Below are 26,425 nucleotides of genomic sequence, written 5' to 3'. Positions count from 1 at the left end.
AGGTAAACAGTTAAGTGACTTGACCAGGTTCACACAGCTAGTGTCTGAGGCCAGATTTGAACTCAGTTTTTTCCTGACTCTAGTCCTGGCATTCTATCTACTGCATCACCTAGCTGTACTTAAAATGGTATATAATTATAATCCCTTGACATTGATCCCTGAAGTTCCTAATAACCTTCTCATTAGGGACTTCACACAGCACCCTCTCTAATGCACTTAAACAATACTGTGTGTTATAGCTCTCTTTGTTGATATTTTATCCCTCTATGAGATTCTAAGCTCCAAGTGGACAAGTAAGATGACATATGTAAGCTTTGTAACTCCCACAGTGCTCTGCAATCAGTGGTGCTAATAAAGATAATGAACTAGGACTATGACACTAATTATCAAATTTTTGTTAAAAGGTTGAGTGCCTTGTGTATAAATTGCCTCATGCCGTCTACAAAAATGTTTGTAAGACTAGATAAATACTTTAGAAAGCTAATTTTCTCCTAATCAAAAGGCAGTTTTGGCTCATAATATGGGAAGTAGCTCATTCACTAGTTTGTCCAACTTAGATGCTTAACAGAGTTGGATAACCTCCTAATTGCTTCTCAAGAACAAAGAATGGGCAGCCAGTAGGAGAAAATACCCATTTGCCAGGAGGATCAAGGGAGGTCATTCAGTGATATCATTGTTGATTTTTCCACTTAGAAATATCAATAATTTCTTTAGGTCCCTACAGAGTTTTGCATAGGTTTCCAAAGTGGGTGATACCGCCCCCTGGAGGGCCCTGGAATGATCCAGGGGATCAGTAGTAGCCTTGGGTGCAATTGAAGGGTGTTGAATAAAAATAAGGGGACAGTGGAAGCGTAAAGAAATAGAAGAAAATTTTGAAGAGCTGTTCATATGTGTTTCATCTGTTGTGTAACTAAGTTAAAGTCATAGTGATTACATTATATTCTAAATAAACACACAAAATGCAAATTATAACCAATCAGTGGTCAACAGGTCTTACCCTGCTAGCAGGTCTTAACAAGCTAGTGTTGGCAGGTGAGCATATCCTGCATTGTTGGGAAGTCTAGCATGCATCAGCAGGAATATGTGTGTGTAATGACTTGTTTACAATATGATACTATACAGTTACATCACACAATATTTTATCATCCAAATTTCAAAGTAGGAAAAAACACAAATTTACAATAAATTATTAAATTTAAGATGCATCATTTAAAAATATTTTATATTTTTTTGAAATGATGCAAATTAAAAAAAAACTTTAAATGGTTAAAGAAAGTTTTTGGTGGGGCTGAGTAATTTTTTTTTTTGTGTGTAAAGGGGGCAGTAGGACAAATAACTTTGGGAACCTCTGTCTTAGAGTTTTAGAGAATGTTTATCTCTAATTTATCTCTAACAGAAATTAGTCTTTACTTCTGTACCTTCTTTTTACACTTCTAATTCCAGGGAATGCTGTATGAATGGTCACACTAGCTTCTAGAATAGCTGTCTTATAATATAATAATGAGTGATTAAGATAGTGGAAAAACCATTGAACCTGGAGTTGGAGGACCTGGGCTTGAGCTTCAGCTCTGCCATGTACTTCCCTGAATATAGTTTTCTCATCTGTAAAACAAAGATTATAAGAACCTGCAGGTATGTTGTAAAGATCAAATGGGAAAATGGATATAAAGGAGCTTTGTAAGTTGTAAAGTGCTATATAAATGAAAACTATCATTTGAGGGTCAAGATACTTTATTCTTCTTTTGTGGTTGATTCTAGGGAAACCTCATTTCTTGTCTCAGAGGAGAATGGCTTTATTCATTATGAATAAGAGGCAGACCTACACACGTTAGTTTATTTTCCTGATGATGCTAACTTGATGATGAAAGTTTAACAATTGCCACAAAATAGTCAAAGGAGATTCATCCAGGATTTGAAGTCTTATGCACAATTTGCTTGTGGTGTACATATAATTTGTATTTATTAAGTTTTTGTTTTTCTTTCTAGTTAATCTCTAACCATGAGAGCTTAATAAATAAAATATTTTTTTTAAATGTTTTGAAATTCTGTTTAGGAGTCAGACAAGATTCATCCACCAGGCCACACATTGTGAAAAGATACTACAAGAAGCTTCACGTTGGCCATTATTTAGTATGTACCATTTTGTGGGTTTTCCTCACTATAACATGTGCAGTAGAGCCATAGCTGTGTTGAGACCCAGCTGAAGCTAGGCTATAAAGGGGATTCTGCCCGGACACCTATCACTAATATCATGATGAAATCTCAGCAGCATTGCATATTTCACTTAGAATGCAACCTTTCTCCTAACAGAAAGATGAGTTTATTAGGGGAGGGAGAGGGGATTTCCTCCAAACCTATCTTTTTGTTCTTCCTAATTTCTTTGATTTCATTTCTACAAACCCTTTCTAAATGTAACCAAAATGCATACAATAAAGAAACAAACCTGAGACACAAAAGGCCAGAGTACATGCTTATTTACTGTACTTAATTGGTAATGTTTCTTCTCCTTCTCTGGCACCCTCCCAGGAGAGTTCACCAGTTCGAACTTTTTCACTGCTTGACAATTTTCCTTTCACAATACAGCTACATATAAAGGGAATTTGGGTTATTTTCTTCCTCAAATGGCAGTTTCACTGGGTTACTTCACTACTTAACTTCCTCTGTGTCTCCCTCCCCCTACATGCCCCACTGTCACTGAGGCCTGGCTAATGATTTATAGATACCCTTAGAACTCTGACTGAAAGCCTGCCTTCCTGGACCCTGCAGGTATGTGCTGGCTATGTAATGGGGGATGCAAAGGCAGACTTCTGCATTTGCTTCTGAACCCTTTCCTCTGTATCTTTCCAACAGATTCTCTTGAACCTTGAGACTGTTGAGTAGTGAGGTTACTTCAGTTTGGTATCTAACTTGATGTCACTTAATAAACTTTTATTGTCCGCTTACTAAGCAAGCTTTACAAATTGTCATCAACATCCACAGCAGTATTGCTATCATTATAAGCACTTGGTGCTTCTAGTAAATATTCTGGAAGGCTTTCAGTTTTGACATTGGAGACTCTCGCTCTGCTTCCAACTGCTGTATCTTCTTTTCCCTTTCCTCCAAAACTTCTTCTAGCTGATTGATCTTCTCTGTCTGTAGTGAAACTTGTGTAGACAACTCCATAATCAGACTAATTCTTCTATCTCCTTCTTCCACAGGTGGAAGGCTTCTGCAGGACTCTTCCAGAGAGTTTTCTTCTAAAACAAATAAGAGAAGGAAAGTTGGAATAGTTTTAATTGGATTTCCTAGAACCCAAAGATAGGGAAGAATAAAGAGCTGCATTTCTCAGTTCTTAAAAAGAAAACAGAGGAAACAGAGGTACTACGTCAGCAGAAAGGAAGAATCATTCATTGTTCATGTCAAGTTTTGTCGACGAAGGATAAGCAGTACCGTGCTTTTAGATCATTGCTAAAATAATAAGTGAGGATTAATCTTTGCAGACTGGGGCCTGTAAATTCATCATAATGATGGTTAAGACTAGGGATAGGATTAGCATATTAAAGTTGTAAACAATCCACCCCAAAGTTCTTCAAGAAGAGAGTAATATATGGATTTCATAAGAGGCAAGATCAGGTAGAAAAAAGACTATCTAGTTTAAGATTCAATTCATTTTTATTCAACTCAATTAAAATACATTTATCTTGGCCCTTTTCCAGATAAAAGCATTAATGAGATGCAAAATATCTCTTTTAAAAGTATCAACCCTTCCACTCTCAATAGCTCACATCTATATAATACTTTACAAACACGATCTAATTCATTCTTCCCAGCAAACCTGTAAAATAGACAGAGTTAGGATTATTATCTGTATTTTACAGAGAACACTGAGGTTTGTGCAAAGTCAAACAGGTATTGAGTAGCAGAGTCAGAAACTGAACTTTGGATTTCTGATAAAGTCCAACAGGGTGTTTTCAGAAATTTTTACTCTCACTTGACAGAGTAAGGAATAACTTCATAGAGCAATGAAAGAAACTCTAAGGAAAGTTTCTTTTTTTTTTTTTTATGAGGCAATTGGGGTTAAGTGACTTGCCCAAAGTCACACAGTTAGTGAGTGTTATGTGTCTGAGGCTGGATTTGAACTTAGGTCCTCCTGACTCCAGCGCCAGTGTTCCATCCACTGTGCCACCTAGCTGCCCCCTAGGGAAGTTGTTCTAAGCACTACCAGCCAGAAAATGCAAAGATCCATTTCTTAAAGACTTCTCTTACAAACTCTTAATGCAATGCATATGCCCCCTGATAGGGGTAAAAACTTACTCCTTATTAATAGGGATCAAGACCCTGCTGAAAATAGGAACCAGGATTAAGGCCTATAGCAAGAAGTTGGGAGTGTAGGAACGCTCCAAAGGTGGAGATCTCTTGTCCTTACTTCACAATTTTGCATGGGGCTGGAGAGACTGGAAAAGCTGCCCTCAGGTTTTACCTAGCCCAAGAGGTCAAGCATTAGAGTCACTTCTCTCATCCCCACAAAAAGCATAGATCAAGAATAAGAAAGCTAAGCCAAACTCTCAAGAGCAGAGTTGTCTAGTTGCAGTTAAATGACTATTATATGTTAAAAAATAACTACTATGACTACCGTAGTTAAAAAAAATCACCAGTGTTTGTACAGCATTTCCTGGGAAAAATGATTAGGGAAGTGTGGTCCCTATTCTACTGATGAAGAAACTGAGGTTCAGAGAGCTTGTAATAACCGTCGGTATACAAGAAGCAGAGCAGTGATTTCAACTATCTTTTGAGTCTAAGTTCAGTATTCTTCCTACTAACTCATATTGCTTCTAGTGCTTATCCAAGTGCCAATAAAAGTATACACTAAATAACGAAATCTTTAGCTACAAAAACATATTTTCTAGGGCAATTAAGGCTTTATCTCAAGGGAAGTAAAGGCACACAGTTCTGTGACACCTATAAAACTGCTAAATATGAGATAGACTTATTACTGGAGTACAAACCCACTAACGATCCAAAATGTATGGGAGAGGGGTGGAGTAGGAGGGGAAGAGAGGTAGGATTTGCAGTTTGTTGTGTTGTTAGTAAATTTCTCTAGGGACAGTGTGATAAAAATAGAGTATATTGAATTGCATAAACAACAAAATTCCCTGGACTTCTAAAAATTAACTAGAGAGAGAATTCAGGCTTTTATAGTTAAGTCAGATAATCAGTAAGGATTTATTAAGTGCTTATAAGTGCCAGGTACTGAGCCCTAGGGATACAAGGAAAGGCAAAAGACAGTGCCAGCTCTTGAAGAATTCACAGTCTAATGGGGAAGAAAACCTGCAAACAACCATGATCAAACAAGATATACACAGAATAAATTGGGGATAATCAATTGAGGGAAGATTCATGTATTAAAGAGGATCAGGAAAAGCTTCACTTACAAGATGGGATTTTAGGTGGAATTTGAAGGAAATCAGGGAAGCCAGCAGGTGGAAATGAGAAGAGAGAGCATTCTAGGCCTGGGGAGTAGCCAGAGAAAATGCCCAGAGTCCAGAGATGCAGCGTCTTGTTAGAGAAACAGTGGGAAAACCAGTGGCACAGAGCATGTGATGGAGAGTAAGTTTAAAGAAGGCTGGAAAGAGAGGAGGAAGCCAGGCCATGAAAGGTACTGAATGCCAGAGGGTTTTATATATGATCCTGTACATGACAGGGAACCATTGTAGTTTATAGAACAGAGGGATGACATGGTCAGACCTGAGCTTTAGGAAGATTAATTTGACAGCGGAAGATGGATTGGAATGGAAAGAGACTTGAAGCAAGGAGACAAACCATCAGGCTATTGCAGTAGTTCAGGTGGGCCTTGCCCTAGAATGGTAAGTGCCAAAGGTGAGAGAAGTTAGGAAGGTATTTGGCAACAGATTAGCAGAGTGGATAGAACATTGGGCCTGGAGTCAGGAAGACCTGAGTTCAAATCTAGCCTTAGACCTTTACTGTGTAACCTTGGGCAAGTCATTTAACCTCTGTTTGCCTCAGCTTCCTCGTCTATAAAATGAAGATAGTAATAGTACCTTCCTCCCAGGGATGGTGTGAGGATCAAATGAAATGATATTTGTAAAGCATTTAGCATAGTGCCTGGTATATAGTAAGTGCTACAGAAATGCTAGTTATTGTTATTGTTGTTGTTATATAGGGAGTGACAGAGAGTGAGAAGTGATCTAGTGTCAAAGGCTGCAGAGAGGACAAGAGTGAGGAATGAGAGAAGGCCATTCGATTTGGGAATTAAGAGATCACTGGTAACCTTGGAGAGAGCAGTTTCAGTAGAATGATGGAATCAGAAGAGGAAAGAGTTAAGAAGAGAGTGAGAGGAAAAAATGTAATCTACTATTTTCTCCTATTTAAAAAGTTTATTAGCAGATTACTAGAGTGTGGGAAAAAACATGGGGAAGTGTGTTAAAATTTTTTTTCAATTTTCAAAAATCCTTTGAATAGATCATAAATTAAGTATCTTTCTTGAAAGTCAACTAAACCTATTTATTTATTTATTTATTTCAATCTTACAACTTAAAATAACTTGTAGTTTACAATTGCCTGTGGCACAGAAATCAATATCTGTTTTTCCAAAAATGATGCTCCAGGGCTAACTTGAGACACAGTGGGTATTGGTTTAAAATTGACAGTGTTAGGGGATTGTCGTTAAGATGGCAAATAAGAGAAAGAAGAAAAGCTGAGCACTCTCTCACAACTCCTCCAGCCAGGATAAGAAAATAGCATCAGACTGAGAAATGATGAAGAATCCAGGGGGAAACTACAAGAAGTGAATTGCCTAATCTCTCCAGGTCCACATCAAGAGACAGGTAGAAGTTTGGGAGCCCTTGAGAATGCACCTGGCCAGAAAAGTGCAGCTAAGGGAGCATAGTTTAGGGAAACCTTATTGGACCAAGGTCAAGTCAGGGAAATCAGGAGCCTGTAGGTATATCTTTCTGACCCCAGAAGTCTGTTGGACTAGGATTCAAAAGGCAACACTGGATGGTGTGGGGGCATTCCCTGCATCAGGCTGCCCAAGTGCAGACCACCCTTACACTATCTGCTCCGTATGCTTCCTGGAGCAGCTTATGACATTCTTGACTATGTCTTGACTATGGCTCATTACTTAGAATCCAGATGATACAGATCAATACAAAAAAGTCCTCACTATTCCTTCTAAAAGTGACACAAAGTGACTTTGACACAAAGGCCCAATTTGGGACTGGAAAAAAAGAATAAATACAGGTAAACACCAATGATAAAGAAACATTATGGAGTCACAGACACACCAGACCCAAACCAAGAATAAGAGTAACTGCACATCATTTAGAAACAAAGCGTCCAATACAGTAACCACAAGTAATGCATGAAATACATGATACAAAGGTTTAAATGTGGTTATATAAAAGAGGACTTAGATCCCTCCCAGCAAACAACGGTTACAAAAAAGATTATCAGGAATAGTTAGTAAACTTTTTTTTTTTAATCAAAGTAATCACTAAAAGGAAATTAGAAGTTATTGGGGTAAACAAAAAAAATACTATTGAACTGATAAATAAAAATAGGTTATTAAAAAGTAAAATAGGTAACTCATTAGCCAATCTAATTTTTTTACAAAAGGAAAAATAAATCACTAGAATAAAAAATTAAATAAGAGATAATAATGACAAATAAAGGAGAAATAAAGGATATTATTAGAAATATTTTTGCCTAATTATATGCCCTAAATTGACAATTTAAATGAAATGTATATAGCTTTAAAAAAAAAAGCAACTGGATGAAAAGAATAAAAAGAGAATTTAAATGACCCAGAATAGGAAAAATATAGTAAACAACGCATAGATGAATTCCCAAAGAAAAAGCCCCAGGATTAGATAAATTTAACAATTAATTCAATCAAAGCTTTCAAAGAATACTTAATTCCATATTACATAAGCTATTTGCAAAAATTGGAAAGAGTAGTAGCATAATACTTCTATAATACAGATATGGTTTTGCTATCTAAACAAGGGAGCAACAAATAAGAAAAAGACAAACTGTAGGTCACTATCCCTACTGAAGAATAATACAAAAATTTGAAATGAAATATCATCAAAGAGTCTTCAGTAATGCACAAAAAATTATACATTATAACTAAATGAGATTTATACAAGGAATTCAGGGCTGGTTTAATAGTAGGGAAAGCATGAACATAATAGACCATATTAATAAGAAAGCAATCAAAATCACATAATTATATCAGTAGATGCAGGAAAATCTTTTGACAAAATACAACACCTATTCCTATTAAAAACACTAATAAGCATAAGAATAAATCGCCTTCTCTTTAATATGGTAAATTTGTTATTCAGTCATTTTCGGTTGTGGCTAACTCTTTGTGACCCCATTTAGGGTTTTCTTGGCAAAGATACTGCAGTGGTTTGTCATTTCCTTCTCCCGCTCATTTTAATAGATGAGGCAACTGAAGCAAACAGGGTAAAGTGACTTGCCCTGGGTCACACAGCTAGTAAGTATCTGAGGCCAGATTTGAACTCAGGAAGATGAGTTTTTCTGACTCCAGGCCGGGCACTCTATCTACCACGCTACGTAGCTGCCTAACATGGCAAAAAGCATCCACCTAATATCAAAGAGCTAGCATTATATATAATGGAGACAAACTTGAAGCCTTTCCAGTAAGTTGAGAGGTAAGCAAGGATGTTTACTAATGTTAGAAGTAGTAACTATAGCAATAAGACAAGAAAAAGAAATTGAGGGAATAAGTATAGTGAAAGAGGAAACAAAATTGCCACTTTTGCAGATGCTGGGATAACTGGATATCAATCTGGAATAAATTGGGTTTAGACCAAGATCTTATGCTATGTACCATAATAATGTCCAAATGGATGCACGGAAGAGAGCTCAAGGGGGTTCAGAAGCAAACACATAATCAGGATAGCTTTGAAAGTAACATGTTGAAATTATTATACACTTAAAAAAGAAAAGCAAGCTGCATGTAACTGACATTCACATTTTCATGTATAATCCTCTTTTTATGTTCTACTTTACAAATGAAAATGTTCTCTTTTTTGGTGTATATTAAATTTGAAATAAAAATAATTTTTAAATGGTGGTTTTTTTTGAGCAGTATTATAAGAACAATCTGTAAACAAATTTGGCATGGTACACAATCCTTTTTTTAACCCATTGTGATCCTGCTGTTAAAAAATGTACCATCCTTGATGGGAATTTTGAACAAATATCTGTAGCCTGAGCTCTTTACAACATATCAATGAGGGGCAGTCTCAAAATAGGGGCAGCAGCATCAGTGCAGGGATCTTGGGTTGAGAAAGAACATTGAAGAAGAACAGGACAGAACATTTATTTTTTTCCAAATAAAACTGTCTATTTTTAACTATAGCAGTAGTCCTGTGTGAGAAAGCACTATCCCAAGTTCAAACTAAAATTGCAAAACTAAAGGTATGATGATGTTAGGGAAATAACCTAACTGAACACAGAGAGACTAATATAATAACATTTAGACATCTCAAGGGAAATGAGGAGCAGGCCAAGAGAGAGAGGGAGGCTGTGTGTTTGTGAGAGTGAGGGAGGAAGGGGGAGAGAGGGAAGAAAGAGGAGGGAGGGGGAGAGAAAGAAAGAGAGAAAGAGAGAGAGAAAGAAAGAGAGAGAGAAAGAGAGAGAAAGAGAGAGAAAGAGAGAGAGAGAGAGAGAGAGAGAGAGAGAGAGAGAGAGAGAGAGATGACAGCATGACGCTGATCTTCCCTATGCTTAAGATTTATTCTCCAGCCCCACACCCACAAGGGACATAGACAAGATGAGTGTTTGAGGAAGTAGAAAATAGGTGACCTGTGGATGAAATGGATCTTTCAGTATCTCTACCCAATATGAAATAGTAACAGGAAACTAAAAACTAAACAAAACAAATCCCAAAATACTCATCACTCTTTCCGGATGTTCTGGAAGTAATTTAGCCAAGTTAGGACTGACAAAATGCTGTAGAGATCTGGTCAATTCAGAAGGAAAAAAAAAAACACCAAAACAGGAGGACCTTTTCTCTTAGTGACATTTACTGGATGGTTGCTTTGTTCAGAACATTGTAGAGAGATAGAAAGAGAAAAGTAGATATGGTCCTCCATGTAGTTATGTGATGAGGTTTCAAAAAGAGGTTTGCCTAGTGTCTAAATCAGGCTGCAAAATCTGGGAATTGTGCATCACAGAATTGTAGAAGCTTACAATTGGGAGAGACCTCAAGCAACATTTCTTTTTTTTCTTTTTTCACTTAAATTCAATTTATTCACAAGCCAAAAGACATCACCCATACCATTTACCATTTTTACGCACCTCAACGTCCTGTGGTAAGGGATAAGTGACAAAGCAGCAGGTGTGGGTACACTGGAAGCTGAAGTTACAACCTTGCACACAGGTGGCCCAGGGCATAAGGTTGTCTTCTCACTGTACTGAAGCAGCAATGGGATTCAGCAGTCCCCTGGAAGTCTGAGCAGCCTTTTTTGTTGTTGTTGTTGTTGTGAAAAACTAAGTATATTTTCCTTAATCCTATCCTGCCCCCCATTTATTCTATTTTCTCTTTTGACCCTGTCCCTCCTTAGAAGTGTTTGCTTCTGATTACCCCCTCCCCCAATCTGCCCTCCCCTCTATCATCCTCCTGCTCTCTTGTCCCGGTCCTCCCTGTTTTCCTGTAGGGCAAGATAGATTTCCATACCCAATTGAGTGTGTATGTTATTCTCTTCTTAAGCCAAATCCAATGAGAATAAGATTCACTTATTCTCTCTTACCATTCCCCATTTCCCCTCCACTGTAAAAGCCTTTTCTTGTCTGTTTTATGTGAGATAATTTACCCCATTCTACCTCTCCCTTTCTCCTCCTCTCTGTACAATCCTCTCTCACCCCTTAATTTTTTTCTCCAGATATCATCTCTTCATCTTCAACTCACCCTGTGCCCTCTATCTATCTATCTATCTAGATACATATAATTTTTTCCCTTCCAACTACTCTAATACTAACAAAGGACTCATGAGTTACAAATATCATCTTTCCATGCAGAATGTAAACAGTTCAACTTTAATAAGTCTCTTATGATTTCTCTTTCCTGTTTACTTCTTCATGTTTCTCTTGAGTCTTGGATCTGAAAGTCAAGATTTCTATTTAGTTCTGGTCTTTTCATCAGGAATGCTTGAAAGTCTTCTATTTCACTGAATGTCCATTTTTCCCCCTGAAAGATTGTGCTCAGTTTTGCTGGGTAGGTGATTCTTGGTTGTAATCCTATCTCCTTTGCCCTCCAGAATATTATATTCCAAGCCCTGTGATCTCTTAATGTAGAAGCTTCAAGCAACATTTCTAAAGCACTTTTAAAGCTCATAAAATGCTTTCCTCACAAAGTCCTGGGAGGCTTTTATACTGCAAGTGTTATTTTCTTGATTTTGCAGACAAGAAAACTAAGGCTTCATAAAGTGACTTGTTTCTAGGCAAGATACTACTCTAGATCTCCTGATTCAAAGCCCAGTACCTTTTCTACTATCCCACACTACCTCGCAGATGATCTAACCAGATACTTGAAAGTCAGCTTAAATTGGCTCACAAGCCCAGTGTTAGATTTTCGGTGTAAGCATTGACTCCGTAGAAATTGGCAAACTACAAATCAGGGTTTGAGTTATTATTTTGTAGGTTGTTAAACTTAAGAAAGTGATGGAGAAAATGTGAAAAATGCAAATTAAACTTAAAAGTGTATTGTATAGACATTTCCCCCTCTGGAGAGCTGATTGTTAAAATACTTATCAGCACACCACTGAATCCAGGTCTCCTGATTTGAAGGCCAGCTACACACACACACACACACACACACACACACACACACATACACACATTATTTCCACCATAGTACACTAACTCATGGGTGATCTAATCTAACACTTAACTGAAGTTAAGTAATGGTAAGGCAGGTTATTCAGCAGCTGAATCTGAAAACTCAAAGTTGAAATCAAAGACAAAGCCCTATAGTCTGGGAAGCTGGTTCCTACAGAATGTAAGGAGTGAACATGCAGAGTTCCACATCATTATACCTGCATCCCAGTTGGAATATTTTACTGGCCAGTTTTACAAATCTTTCAATTAACTTAATTCTGCCTATTCAGTCTCTGGCCTTCTTACCCCTTGATAGGGGATATCTCCTGACTTTTGCTTCCTCTATCCCTTATCACATTTACTGTCCTAGACAAAAACAAAACAACTACGACAATAACACTTTTCCTCCTGTGATATCCTCACATATTCTTATCCCTAATCAACTTGACGCAAACCTTCTCTGTATCCATTCTTACTTATCTCTTTATCAGCCTCTTCTACCATACCTAGACTATATTGTAAACCCATTTCCATATGTCCTCTACCTTTTCTCTAAATGACTTTTCCATGTTCTATCCTCAATTGAAATGTGGCTTCTCCTGCTAATGCCACTTACCTTGAAATATTCTACAATGGAGGCCAATCAATGGTAATTATAGTTTGGGACTTGAGGTTTGAGGTGTCAACATTATACCCAGGTGTAGATAGGCCAATGAATATTAGGACTAAAGCTTGGAAAAGAGAACATTCTTCAACTACCATCTCTAAATAACAACTTATACTATCTCTATCCATACCTAGCTAACCCAATAATGATACTACAGAAAGGACACCATACTTAAGAGTCAAATCAAGGACCCAGCTTCAGATCTAGACTCAGACATTTATTATTGTAATATTTGTCATCGTGACCTTGGAGGACATAGTTCATCATCTGTAAAATTACGTTGTTGGACTAGATAGCCTATCAGGTCCCTTCCAGCTGTATGATCTTTGATGCTATGTTCCTTACTATTCAATGATTTCAGCATCTGGATCAAATTCTTCTCTAATCTGTGGTCTTCCATAGTGACTAATATCTGTTGAAAATCCTGCCAATGTCACGGTCTCAGAATTTCTCAGTTTCAATGAATTTTATTTCTACTCCATTTCAATTTGGATCACCTTGGAGTTCATCATCTCTTAGAACTGCTCCACCTCCAAAATTTTGAACTTAGACATTCTCCTCCCTAAAGATAATCTCTTATGCCCTTCTTTTCCATGACCTCATGGGAGGCCAGATTTGGAAATGAATGAGCTCATTTTTTCCTTTCTTTGCCACTTTCAGTTTCTCAAACCTTTCCTATTTCTCAGACTATAACTTTCTTAAATATTATATGGCATAATGAAAAGAGCACTGGATGTGAAGTCAAAAAATCTGAATTTGAAGTCCAACTCTGTTACTTACTAGTTTGAGCTCCAAATTGGCCACTTACTAGCTGTAGGTCAAGTATGCACTATTTGGGGGCAGCTTTTGGGCAGCATTTCCCAAATGGCTACTTTAGCGAAATGCTCCTCAGACTGAGACAAAAGCTGATGAGTACCACAGGCCTCATTATGGACTTTTATTGGAAGAACTGACTTTCAGGGTACTTTTGACACTGGACACTAGAACATGTGTTGCCAAGCTTTAATTAAGAACTGAGAATGAAAAAAAGGTTTCTGCTGCCCATGCCTCCTCTGACAAGAAAGTTCTCATCTCTTTTCTCACCTACACATTGGTAGTGCCACGAAGGACTAGGACTGTTTAAGCCAGTAAAAGCCAGGGAGAAAGGAGTTTCTGAGCCCCTCTTCCTGTTGCTGTCTGTGAAGCTAGTCTTCAGAGTTGTAGAGTTGTCTAGTTTTAGAGTCCAGCCCAACAAAACGAATTTAGTGGCAGTCAGCTTTCCTAGAAAGCTCACCTGCCTATTAATTGTACCTGGTCAGCAGTTATTGCTGGTGGTAATCAGGAAGGTGAGCCCCTTCTCCATAATGATTTCTTCCCTCAGTGATGGCTATAGGGGCTGGGGTGGAAGTAGGTTTGGTGGTTGGGGAAACACTGTTATTCCCAAGTCTCTTGAGTTCATAGTCCCGGGCTAGCTACATCAGGGTCTAATGGGAAATGATAATCAAAGTGATTTGACTCGTCCAGAAGTTTATGAGAGGCCATTGACTTTCCTGAGTCAGAAGAGCAAGAGGACAGATTTTACATTACACTAGAGGGTAAGCATTGAGATTTGCTGCAGTTTTTATGACATTGCCTACTATTATTAACATTGCCTCATTTTTACTAATTAATTATATTGTTTTGGGTACCCTAAGCAGTCAAGGTGATTTATTGACTGGATTATAGCAAGAGAGAGAAGGTTGCCTTTAGTGAGGCAAGAAGCAAAGTATAAGTGTCTAGCACACAGGGAAGGAATAGGGAAAACAGCTTCCTGGGGGCAATGGCACACACTTATTACACATGTAAAGGGAGAGAAGTGCCCTTAGCAGCACCCTCAGCAGCACCCTCCTTACACTTGTTTGTCCCTGGACTACAAAATTCACTTAACCTTTCTGAGTCTCAGGTTCCTTACCTATAAAAATTGGAAAATAAGACCTACATCATATTTATTGGAAGCAAAGAACCCTGTAAACTTTAAAGGAATCTAAACAATATGAATTAAACCACATGGTCAGTCATTCCAGTGAGGCTTTGGATACAACTTTAGAATATGACCGTTTTAATCCCCAATCCTGGATAATACCTTCTACTTTCTTTTTCAATTTTTTTAATCTTAATTTTTGCTTCTGAGCTATTAATTATTCCAGGAAAAAGTTGCAAAATTATGTTATTTGAGTCCACTATAAATCTATCCCATCTGCCCCCAGTGCTGGTTGGCAAACTTTTTATTCATTTCTAGCAGACTTCTGTTTAAATTCTCCATAGCAGCTATACCAAACCTCATTATCCCTTCTAAAATCTGTATTTTGCCCTTAGAACGCAACTGTGCTGTGCTTTAAGCCCAGTACTACTGCCAGCAAACATCCCTGGGGAGGGGAAATCAGGGGCAGGCTCAGATGATACAACTGAGACAGGCAGTGGGAGACTAGATTGGATGCGCCATCTTCTATCTCTTGTTCTTCCTTCTGGTCCTCCCCAAGTATGCGCAAGCTCAGTAACAATGTGAAGTACGACCCAGATTGACACCAAAACCTGTGAATGTTCTCAAATTCCACACAATGATGACACAAGGAAGGATTCTTAAGAACAACATGACAGGCCTCAAAGCCTCCCCTGCCTCTCAGTCTGTGTGGTTGTTACTCATCAAAGGGTCTTTCCACACCAAGGAATATTCTCTCCCCTTATCTGTGTTATTCCTCAAACTTCAGTTTTCACTGCTACTCAACTTCTAGTATACCAGAAACCTTAGAACCCTTCTACAGGGAGTCTGAAGATTGTCATTGACCAAAAGACTGCAACAAAGTAATCAGGCTTTCCTACCTGCAGATATGCAATATAAAAACAGGAATTCACCACTGGACTGGGGCTAGTGAATACCACATGTCCAGAAGAGATAATGCACCCAGCAGAGGGATGGCCTAGTGATAACAGTACAATAATATCATTGGCAATCCTGCAATGCCCTGGCCCTCCACACGTGTGCTCTGGTCACACTGATGGTACCTGCATTTGGGGGAGGGATGTACCCTAGTTTTAGTGGGAGGAAATTTTGTGAATTTTTTTGTTATGCTGTCTCACCAATGCCTTTGTTTTTAACTAGTTGATTCATTTGGCTGACTGGAAAAAAAATAAGTACATCACTAGGGCTCATGAACTGTGGCTTTTGTGTGGATGTGGTCCCATAGAGTACTTTGAACCTGAGAGTGGAGTGTCCCAGGTGCTACATTTTTAGCAACAACAACTCTACAAGGATTGTGGCTATGTGAAAGAAGAGAAGGGATAAATACAAATGGTGTTTTGAAGACAGAAATGACAAAAATTACAACATATTGACTTGTTAAGAGGAAAAAATTAAGAGAAAAAAAAGCAAAACATTAGAACTAACCATCACATTGGCTATGTTTGACAATATATGCAACATTCCATACCCATGGTCTCCCTACATCTTCAAAGAAGAGAGAAAGAAGCATTTTCTGAAATCTTTTCCAGGGCCAGAGATCTTTATTCCCTAGATTCCCAGATCTATATATTTAGGCCTAATCTCTCTACTGGGCTCAAGTCTTACATCACCAACTGCCTCTTATACATCTCATACTGAATGCCCCATAAGCACCTAAAATTCAATATGTCCAAAACAGAACTCATTATCTTTCTCCTGAAACCTCTTCCCTTCCCAATGTTTCTATTACTGTCAAGGGTACCACTATCCACCCAATCATCTAGACCCACGACCTCAAAGTTAGGTTTGACTCCTCAAATTCCTTCACCCCACAGAGCCAATATGTTGTAATTCTTGTCATTTCTATCTTCAAAACACCATTTGTATTCATCCCTTCTCTTCTTTCCTTGCAGAATCCTCCATTACTTGCTCTCTAGACTACTTTAATAAACATTTAATTTGCTCTCCCTGCCTCAGGTCTCCGATCTAATCTATCCTTCACTCACCTACCAACATGGTCTTCCTAAAGTACAGATCTGACCATATCATCCCCACCCTTAACCCTCAGCTCAGTAAACTCTAATAGATCTCCATTGCCACCAGGCTCAAATATAAAACCATCTGTTTGGTTCATTTAAAACCCTTCACAACCTAGTATCTTTACAGTTTGTTTTACATTAAACTCCTCTCCACTCACTCTACAATCCTGCCCAACTGCTCTTCCTAACTCACAACATCACATCTGTTATCTCCACCTATTTATTTTCATTGCCTGTGCTCTGTGCCTGGAAAGCTCTTCCTCTTCACCTCCAACTCCTACAGGGGTGGGGAACCTGTGGCCTCAAGGCCACAGGTTCCCCACCCTTGGATTATGCTATGCTTTTGTAGTAATCCTTTATTACCTGCCCTTGCTTTGTTCTTCCTTATGTCTTTAAAATCTAAATTGGTTGGTAAATTTCATGTGCATTTACATTTTTAGGCAACTCCCTTTTATTCCCCCTTGCCAAAACTATTTCTCTTTGATTCTTCAGGATTGAATTCTTAAGATCTTCCTCTTGGCTGACTTCTTCTAAAGAATTTTAGTCCATGGGATATTCTTTCCTATTCTTTTTCTGAACCTATGGAACCTCAAAATCTAGGAAGAGTATATTCCAGACTATTCCTAATCTGACTTTCTACAGCTTCCCTTCATTCAGGCCTATGCTTCTGCTACTCATCCATTTAGGAGCCATCTTCCTCTCTTTAAGTTTGTGAAGTGACTTTTGAAAAAGGTTATCCTTAGCAATGGCCTGTCATTTTTTATCCTATCCTTTCTTTCAGATTCATTAAGGGCTATTTTGCACCTCTTAAACCAAATACTCTATAGTAGCCTAATACCTTCTTGGTATCCCTTTTCTGTTATTAGGTCCTTGGCTTTCAAGAATCACTTCTTTACCCAATTGAATTTTAAAATATGCTGAAAATGTGCTGAAATAAATTTTAAAATGTTCCTTGTGTGTTCTTGCAACACAAATCTTCTTTGTTAACCTTAGAATGGAATTAATTCTGATGATTAGACTCCCTGATTTTTCTCTTTTGAAATAATTCAATTCCAATTTAAATTTCATTTGATTGAACAAACATTTATTAAGGATCTATTTTGTGGAAATCAGAGGTCAGAGTGGATAGAAGGATTCTTTACAGGCAATAAAATCTGGGTTCAAGTAGGACTCTAACATGCTATGTAACCCAGGGCAACCCCTAAGACTATGAATTGTAGAATTATTGCTAATATGCATTGATAAAGTTTCTTACATAGAGTTCCCATCAGCAATGAAATTTCAAATCTATAATCCATCCCCCATCCCCTATCCTCCATCCCCCACCCCCAAATATATAATACATTGTGCTAGATTCTGGGGATATAAAGATAAACATTAAAAATAGTTCCTTGAGGAGCTTACATTCCCCTGAGGATACAACATATAAACAGATAAGTAAATATATGATTTGAGGAGTACCAACAATTTAGGGAGTCAGAAAAGGCCATAGATGGCATTTGAGCTGAGAACTGATAAAAATTGAAGGAGTGCATTTCAGGGATGGGGGATGGAAGCAGGAGATGAAGTGTTGAATTCCAGGAGCAGCAAATAGATCAGTTTGGCTGGGTTGTAAAGAGTATGAAGGGGAGTAATTTGAAATAAGCCTGGGAAGGTGAGCTCTAGCTAGATTGTGAGTGCTTTTTAATGTCAACATGAAGAGTCTGTATTTTATCCCAGAAGGAATCAAGAGTCATTGAAGCTTCTTAAGTAGGAAAATGACAAGGTCAAGCTTGTTCTTTGGGAAGGTTATTTTTGTATTTATTAATGAAACTATAAGGAAAGGTATAGACAGGTTTGCCTAAAAAGACCAAGAGGATTGAGAGACATTCTCAAAATATGTGATAAACAAGTCAAGAATCTAGGGAAATACTTTTTTTTTAAAGGGGACATCACTTCCCTGAGTAACAGTGAGGACTGGCAGTAATTTGTCTAATATAACCCAAAGTAATTTCCTTCCAGATTGAGCCTATGAAATGATTAGGATGCAACAGTAGAATCAGAAGATTTTCTCTGAGTGACATCTACATGAACTCAAACAACGTGATATAATTAAATAAAATTTGAACAAATGGCTAAGTCATAAAGATTTGGTTGTGGAGATAGAGGAGTTTCTGATGATAATTTAGGAGTAGGTAATCACCACCATAAATTACAGAAATGTTATCCTTAAAGTGCCCAGACGATGACAAATGCAGACTGTGCCAGACATGTGTAGAAATTATGACAGATGACCATAGGCAGCAATCTCACTTATTCAACACCTTGCAAGGCATGTCCTGGTGGCTAGAATTATACATCTGAAGCTTGTTATCACTCATGGACTGACAAATGGGAAATACTTATATTACAAATGCATACCTCAACATGTCCTTGAGGATTCAACAAATAAAATGTAGTGGAACTAGACTATATCACAGATTGAACTGTTGCCTACCACACTGATTTTAATAGATGCCACCAAACCAAATTCTGATGATCTCTCAACTAAGTAAAACAAAAAGCTTAAAATATATTTTTCCATCTAGTATAGGAAATCAAAACCATATGGAAACAGGATAATGTAATCCCCATTACCCTGTCTGCTACTAAGGCTGTACTGTGCAAGTTTTCAGAGAGACTACAGAAAGTGAGGTTGAAATCTTTTACTCAACAACAAAAAAACAGTTATTTGATCCATCTGTGGCTTTTAGGTGATCACATTTTGTTGCCCAGGGAACTGTTTTATAGGTTAAGGACTACAGTAGCATTTTAAAGCTAATCTCAAACCTTCTCTTGGGGTTATAAAAAGTACAAGTAAAATTGAGAGTAAAATTTCCTCTAGTTTCAGCACGAGAAAGATCTGCATCAAAAATTTACGTTCTAATGCAAACAACTTAGCAATGATAATGCTGATACCTTCTATTTGTAGGGAGCATGTTTTAAAATTTCAAAGCCTTGCATATCCTCTGAGAGATGCAGATGACCGGCTGCACACAGACCTAGAGAGAAGCCTAAACATCTGTGTGATCTTTATAGAGAACCATGTGAACCTGGAGGTCAGATGGAGATACAAATGGAGATTTGGAGCTTGAATGAAATCAAGAAGAAAAGAATTTGAAAAAAGTTAGAAGAGGACAGAGATGCCTCATTTGGACCTGGACAAAAGCCAAAGGCCATTGCAAATGTGTGGCTCTAGCTGGACAGAAGTATCAGCACATCAAGGAACACCTTGGGTACCAAGAATCAATCTGAGCCTATCTTTTTTGCTGAAAGTATAAGTTGGTTTGTTGGTAGTTGTTGTCCTTCCTGCTCAAAAAGAACCAAAATGACATCACTATGTCGGGGTCAAGGTACAGTGTGTCGACTGTGGCTGGTCAGAGCAATACAAGCTCCAAAGGTTCTACCATGAGTGGGACACAGATAGTCCATATGAATATTTGGAGTGGAGATGTCTTTAAATTTGTGCATCTCACATTTCTTTTGAGCTACTGCAATTCTACTTTGCTCATAGAACACAGAGCCTTCTTTGATGTGGGCACACCATGCTGGGCAGTCCTTTGCCAGCATGTCCCGTGTCCCATAATTGATTCCAAAGTTCTTCAAAGAGGCCTTGAGAGTGTCCTTGTATCATTTCATGTGAACTCTTGCCTTATGTGAGTTCTCCATAAAATAGTCTTTTAGGCAAATGTATGTTTGGTATTTAAACAATATGGCCAGCCCATTGGAGTTGGCGTTCTTTGTAGTAGAGTTAGAATTCTTGGTGGTTTAGCTTGAGAAAGGACCTCAGTGTCTGGTACCTTATCTTGCCAGGTGATCTTCAGAGTCTTCTAAAACAATTCAAATGGAAGTGATTCAGTTTCCTGGCATGGCACTGGCATACTGTCCAGGTTTCCTGCAGGCACACAACAATGTGATCAGCACAACAGCTCTGTAAACCTTCAGTTTGGTAGGCAGCCTAATACCTTTTTTCTCCCACACTTTCCTTTGGAATCTCCCAAACACTGAGCTAGCTCTGGTAGGTAATATGTGTATCAACCTCATTATCTATGTGGACATCCCTGGAAAGTACACTGGCAAGGTAAGTGAGCGTATCCCCAGCATTCAAAATTTCTCCATAACTGATGGTTCCATGTATGGATGGTTGGTGGAGAGCCTGTGTTTTCTTGGTGTTAATTGCCAGGACAAAATGAGCACAAGTAACAGAGAATCGATCCACACTCTGTTGCGTCTCAGCCTCAGAGGCTACACTGAATACACAATCATCTGCAAATAAAAAATCATGCACCAACTCTCTCTCCACTTTAGCCTTTTCAAATTAAATAATTTACCATCAGTGTGGTAGTTGATCTCAATGCCATTTCCATCCTTGTTGAAGACATCTGACAACATCACTAAAAACATCATGCCAAAAAAGCAAAGGGGCAAGCACATAGCCCTGTTTCTCCACTGGTGACTAGGAAAGTGCGAGAGTATCATACATGATCCAAAACCCATGCAAACATGCTATTGTGGAACTGGCATACGATACTATTGAACTTCTCCAGGTAACATAATTTTGCCATGACTTTCCCCAAGCCTTCATGACTGATAGTGCCAAGACCTTGTCAGATCAACAAACATTGTGTACAGCCCTCTGTTCCACTCTCAGCATTTCTTCTAGAGCTGTCAGGCAGCAAACATCATATTGACTATTCCTTGGCCTTTTCTGAAGCCACATTGCTTCTCAGGTAGATGACCATCTTCCAGGTGAGGGATCAGCCTATTAAGAAGGACTCTGGCAAGAATCTTGCTGGCGATGACTAAGAGAGAGATATCCTGTGATTGTCATAGGATAACCTATTTCCTTTTCCTTTATAGAGATACACAATGGAAGCATCCTTGAACTCCCGGGGGATAACCACATCTTGCCATATAACTCAGATTTCAGTCAGCTTTTGTATAAACAGTAGACTTTGTAAATCTCAGCTGGAATAGAATCAGCATCAGGGGCTTTGCCACATGAAAGGACCCTAATGGCCTTCAAAACCTGTTTTTCAGTTGGAAGTTTGGCTAAAGACATTTGACATTGACAGTCAATGGCTTCAGCATCGATTGATGACAATCTGTTGAGTATGCTATGGAAATGTTCAGCCCATCTCTCTAGGATCATTTCCTTATCACTAATCAATGTGGCTCCATCAGCACCATTGATGCAACATAGGTCTTTAGCCCATACATAGCTTTAGGGCATCATAAAAGCACTTTGGATTGTTGCTATCAGTGCAAAATTGCCTTCCTAGTGAGGCAAGAATCCTGCATCTCTCTAAGCTTCACTTGCACTTTACTTTTGATGGAGTTAAATGCTGCCTTCTTAGAGATGGATGAACAATTGTGCTGGTGAACCTGTGGAGTTCTTGTTTCTCATCTAGAAGCTTTTGAATTTCTCCATCAAACCAATCTTGATGTCTGTGAGTGTTCTGGTCCATATGAGTAAATGTAGTTCTGTTCTCCAGATCTCTGAAAGCAGCTCATTCCTTCTCTGCTCCACTGTTGCCAACTGTGTGTTAGCCCAACTTTTCCTCCAAGTTAGCAACAAATTGTTCCCACTCAGAGAAATTCTCTACTCTGTTGACATTAAGTCTTCTGGTAGTCACCCTGCATTGGGGCTGCTACTTTTGTTGAATATGAATATTTAGTTTGGAGAGGAGAAGTCTTTGATTAGTCCAGCACTTTGTAGCACACATCGCCTTCGACATTCTCACATCCTGTCTATCTCCTTACAATGACACAGTCTATTAAATACCAATGTTTGCTGTGAGAATTCATCTACAAAGTTTTATCACATTTAGGTAAACAGAAGACAGTGTTGGTGATGAGAAGGTCATGAGACACACAAGTCTTTAGTAATAAGTGACCATTTGTCTTGCTGTTTCAGATTCCATTCCTCCAAAGGACTCCCTGCCATGTCTGATAGTCTGTGCTTACTCTTGCATGACAGTCACCCAGAATTAAAAGTTTGTCCTCTTTCAGCACATTGATGATGAGGGTCTTCATAAAATTTTTCTTTGACCTCATCAGGGTTCATCATGGTGGGAGCATATGTACTGATGATGTGGCATCATGCTTTCCTGCAAGTAGCAATCAAATTGTCATGCATCTGTCATTCACTTCTTTTGGGAGACATACAAGCTTATTGATTAGATTAGTTTTGAGTGTAAAACCTATGCCAGATTCATGGCACTCACTGTCACTGTGGCCACTCCAGAAAAAAACATGTATCCAGATCTGACTTAGATAAGCTGACCTTCATCTGCCAGCCTTGTTTCACTCAGGGCTGCTATTTGGATGTGATGCCTGCTGAGTTTCCTCATAAGAGCTATTCATCTTTCAGGTCTACTGGATTTTCTGTTGTCCATAAATGTGCACACATTCCATATACCAATGATGAGTGGAATAATCTTTTTTTGTACATTTTTTGGTGTTTTGACCACAGTGTAGGATCATGTCTCTGAATTAGGATCCCTGATCCCTGCCACAGTAAGCAGGCTAGATTTGGATGAGGTAGAAAAATTTTAGGGCACCTTTTCTAGCCCCCTCCACATGCTAGGAGGTTAGCAGTGTGGTTCTAGTCTGCTCAGACAAAGCCACAACATTTGAAAGAACCCATGGACCTGCATGGATAACTTATGGACATTCTTTTGCAGTTGAAAGCGAGCATGACCAAGCAATGGCAGCTTACTTCACAGCAGCACAGCTGATGAAAGGGTGTCCCTCACCAATGCTGTATATTGGATTGGAATATGGTTTGACCAATAATTCAAAGTTGGTTAAAAGATTTTTCAGCCAAGCTCTAAGTATTGCACCTGAAGATTCTTTTGTTATGTATGAGGTTGGAGTGCTTGCATTTCAAAATGGAGACTGGAAAACAGCTGAAAAATGGTTTCTTGATGCATTAGAAAAAATTAAAGCCATTGGAAATGAGATAACAGTTGACAAATGGGAACCTTTGTTGAACCACTTGGACCATGTATGCAGAAAACTTAAGGAGTATGAAAAGGCACTGGAATACCATCATCAAGCCTTAGTATTGATTCCCCAGAGTGCTTCTACCTATTCTGCCATAGATTATATACACAACCTAATGGGCAACTTTGAAAATTCATTAGAGTATTTTCACATGGCCTTTGGACTTAGGAGAGATGATACATTTTCCATTACTGTGCTTGGGCACTGCACTGAGATGTACATTGGTGATTCTGAAGCTTATATTGGAGCAGAGATCAAAGACAAATTGAAGTGTTATGACTTTGATGTACCTACAATGAAGACACTGAAAAACATCATTTCACCATCATGGAATTTCAGGGAATTTGATATAGAAAGACAGACTCTGGAAGAAATAGTTTATACCATTAGAAACATCACGTCATTCTAGCAAGAAAATAGATCTAGGCCTCTGTTGGAAGAAACCTTTGAAATTGAAATGAATGAAAGTGACATGATGTTAGAAATATCTATGTCAGACCATAGTACATGATTCAGAGCCCTGGTCGAAATTTCATTTTGTCCTAATATGTTAGTATTTTTTCACATCTTTGTCATGTTTGAAGAATTTGCTATTTTTCTATATGAATCCAAACTCCATCTCTACATCTAGCCACGGAGAACTAATGTCTGCCTTAAAAAATTGGATAGCACCCCTTCACAACAGATGGTTTTCCAATTTTCCTGATTCTAAAAAAAGTTACACATTATAGAATAAAGAAGGTAAACCATCTTATATTTTTTAAACTGCAATGAGACCCTTTGACTGCTGTTAAAACTGTGATAAATACTAAGAAATTGTTTACAGTACATATCAAAATTAATTTTAAACAGCTAAAGGTTATTATAGTGTTAAGGCTACCAGATTTCTAGTCTACCAGTGAAGCACATTTTATCCTTTTAAAAAAAGCCAAAAGAATTATAGTAAATCTTAGTGCAGCATTCTGTTCTTTAAAATAAATAGCTTCGAAGTAATCCATTGATCTTTTTTAACCTCTATGTCCTAGTATATGGGAGGCAAAATGTGCCCGATTTCATCTCATATTTGCATATTAAATTGATGATCAAGTTTTAAAAAAAGTCTGCCCTGATACTCAGAGAGCTGCCAAATCCCACTGCTGCTTCTATCCAGTGAGAAGACCACCCTATGAACTGGGCTGCCTGTGTGCAGGGTTGTGACTACAGCTCCCAGTGTATCCTCACCTGCTGCTTTGTCACTTGCCTGTTACCACAGGACTTTGAGGTAGATAAAAATGGTAAAATGATACGGGTGATATCTTTTGACTCCTGTATAAATTGGATTTGTGAGGCAGAATAGTATGAAGTCATTGGCCTCACTCTCTCTTCCAGTGTCACTGAAGTCCAGAGGCAAGACAAAAGTCAAGATGACTTGTGATGGCTTGGGATGCAGTAAATGACCTTGGCATCTTTGATGTCTAATCAAGCTCTAGGCACTCCACAGTGTCTGCTTCAGCCTCTTTCATGGCTGTTGGAACATATTTCTTATTCTCCCATTCTGCCAGGGGAAATCTTCACATGCTTAGGATAGACAACCCCTCCCCAACTCACCAAAGGATTTGAGACGCCTCAGTTCCCCTCAACTTGGTTTAGCCCATCTACCAAAATGGTGCAGGGGAGTGTGTCTGCTGCACATACTACTGCTTCTTGGAGCCATAGGTGAGAGTTGGGTGAATCAGGGGGACACCAAAAGTGGAAAGAAGCCCTGAAAAGGGCTCAGCAGCCCTCACAACAGAGGTACTAGCCTGCCCTGAGCACCTATACACCCCCGAGTAAGTAATGCTTACTTTGCTTGAAACATATAAATAATGTCATCTATATAGGTCTGTCTAGAGGGAACCAAAAGCCTTCTTGTGGGATGGGTTACCTGATGACCTTGGAAAAAATGAAGAGGGTTTTTCTGGCTGTTGAAAAACACAGAATTATAGATCTTGGAGGGATATTAGAGGTCATCCATTTTAACCCTCTCATTTCATAAAAGAAATTGAGTTGCATGAAAGTTAAGTGTCTTCCTCAAATTCACACAAGAGCTGTGGGAAATGATTCCAAATCCAATGTTCTTTCCATTATACCATATTGCTTCATTGAGTAGGATGAGCCTAAGTGATTGTTAGGGGAATTCAGGCCATGGAGAAACATGAATAAAATTGTAATTTTCCTAGGGGAACTCCATAGTGTTTTTTTAAATTTTTATTAGTGAGGCAATCGGGGTTAAGTGACTTGCCCAAGGTCACACAGCTAGTACATGTCAAGTGTTTGGTCTGAGTCTGGATTTGAATTCAGGTCCTCCTGACTTCAGGGCCGGTGCTCTATCCACTGCGCCACCTAGTTGACCCCGGGGAACTCCATAGTGGAAGGAAACTGAGTCATAGAGATGTAATAACTTTGAGAGAGGCCACCAAGGTATACCTAGTGTGTTGTATACAACATTGTGGGGCCTGGGGCCCAATTGCTACATAGATCTATAGAGATAAAAAGGATATGGACTAGGATAATGGTAATGGGAAAGGAAAGGAACAGATGAATAGGAAAGAAATTCCAAAGGAATAACTAGTAGGGCTTGCATATTAATTAAATGTGGAGACCATTGAGAGTGGGGAGTCAAAGATGTCTTTAAGGTTTGAGCCTGGTTGACTGGGAGAATTGACAACAACAAGGTGGACAAGAGAAATAATGAATAAAGATGTCTCAAGAAACTATGATGGTGTATAACCTATATCAAATTGCTTGCCTTCTTACAGAGAGGGAAGGGAAGAGAGGGAGAGAGAGAATTTGGAACTCAAAATTAAAAAATAACATTAAAATAGTTTTTACATGTAATTGGAAAAATATTTAAAATTTTTTCCAAAT

The 26,425-nt window shown here is 38.5% G+C and overlaps 1 protein-coding gene and 1 pseudogene across 1 annotated transcript in view; one reads left to right on the top strand and one right to left on the bottom strand.

Moving 5' to 3' along the window:
* Window positions 1-3,012: 3,012 nt before the first annotated feature.
* CCDC192 (coiled-coil domain containing 192) overlaps window positions 3,013-26,425 on the bottom strand; it is a 259,743-nt gene continuing 236,330 nt past the window's right edge. Inside the window, exon 8 of the mRNA XM_027874640.1 lies at window positions 3,013-3,236. Within this exon, the coding sequence (XP_027730441.1) occupies window positions 3,013-3,236 (224 nt within the window). The remainder of the gene's footprint in view (window positions 3,237-26,425) is intronic.
* LOC114051970 lies at window positions 20,559-24,050 on the top strand (annotated as a pseudogene).

The sequence above is a fragment of the Vombatus ursinus genome, unplaced genomic scaffold, assembly GCF_900497805.2.
Source record: "Vombatus ursinus unplaced genomic scaffold, bare-nosed wombat genome assembly UNPS02014807.1, whole genome shotgun sequence".
NCBI classification, from domain to species: Eukaryota; Metazoa; Chordata; class Mammalia; order Diprotodontia; family Vombatidae; genus Vombatus; species Vombatus ursinus.
Note: the sequence above shows the minus strand (reverse complement) of the source record. Positions and strands in the feature narration are given on the sequence as shown.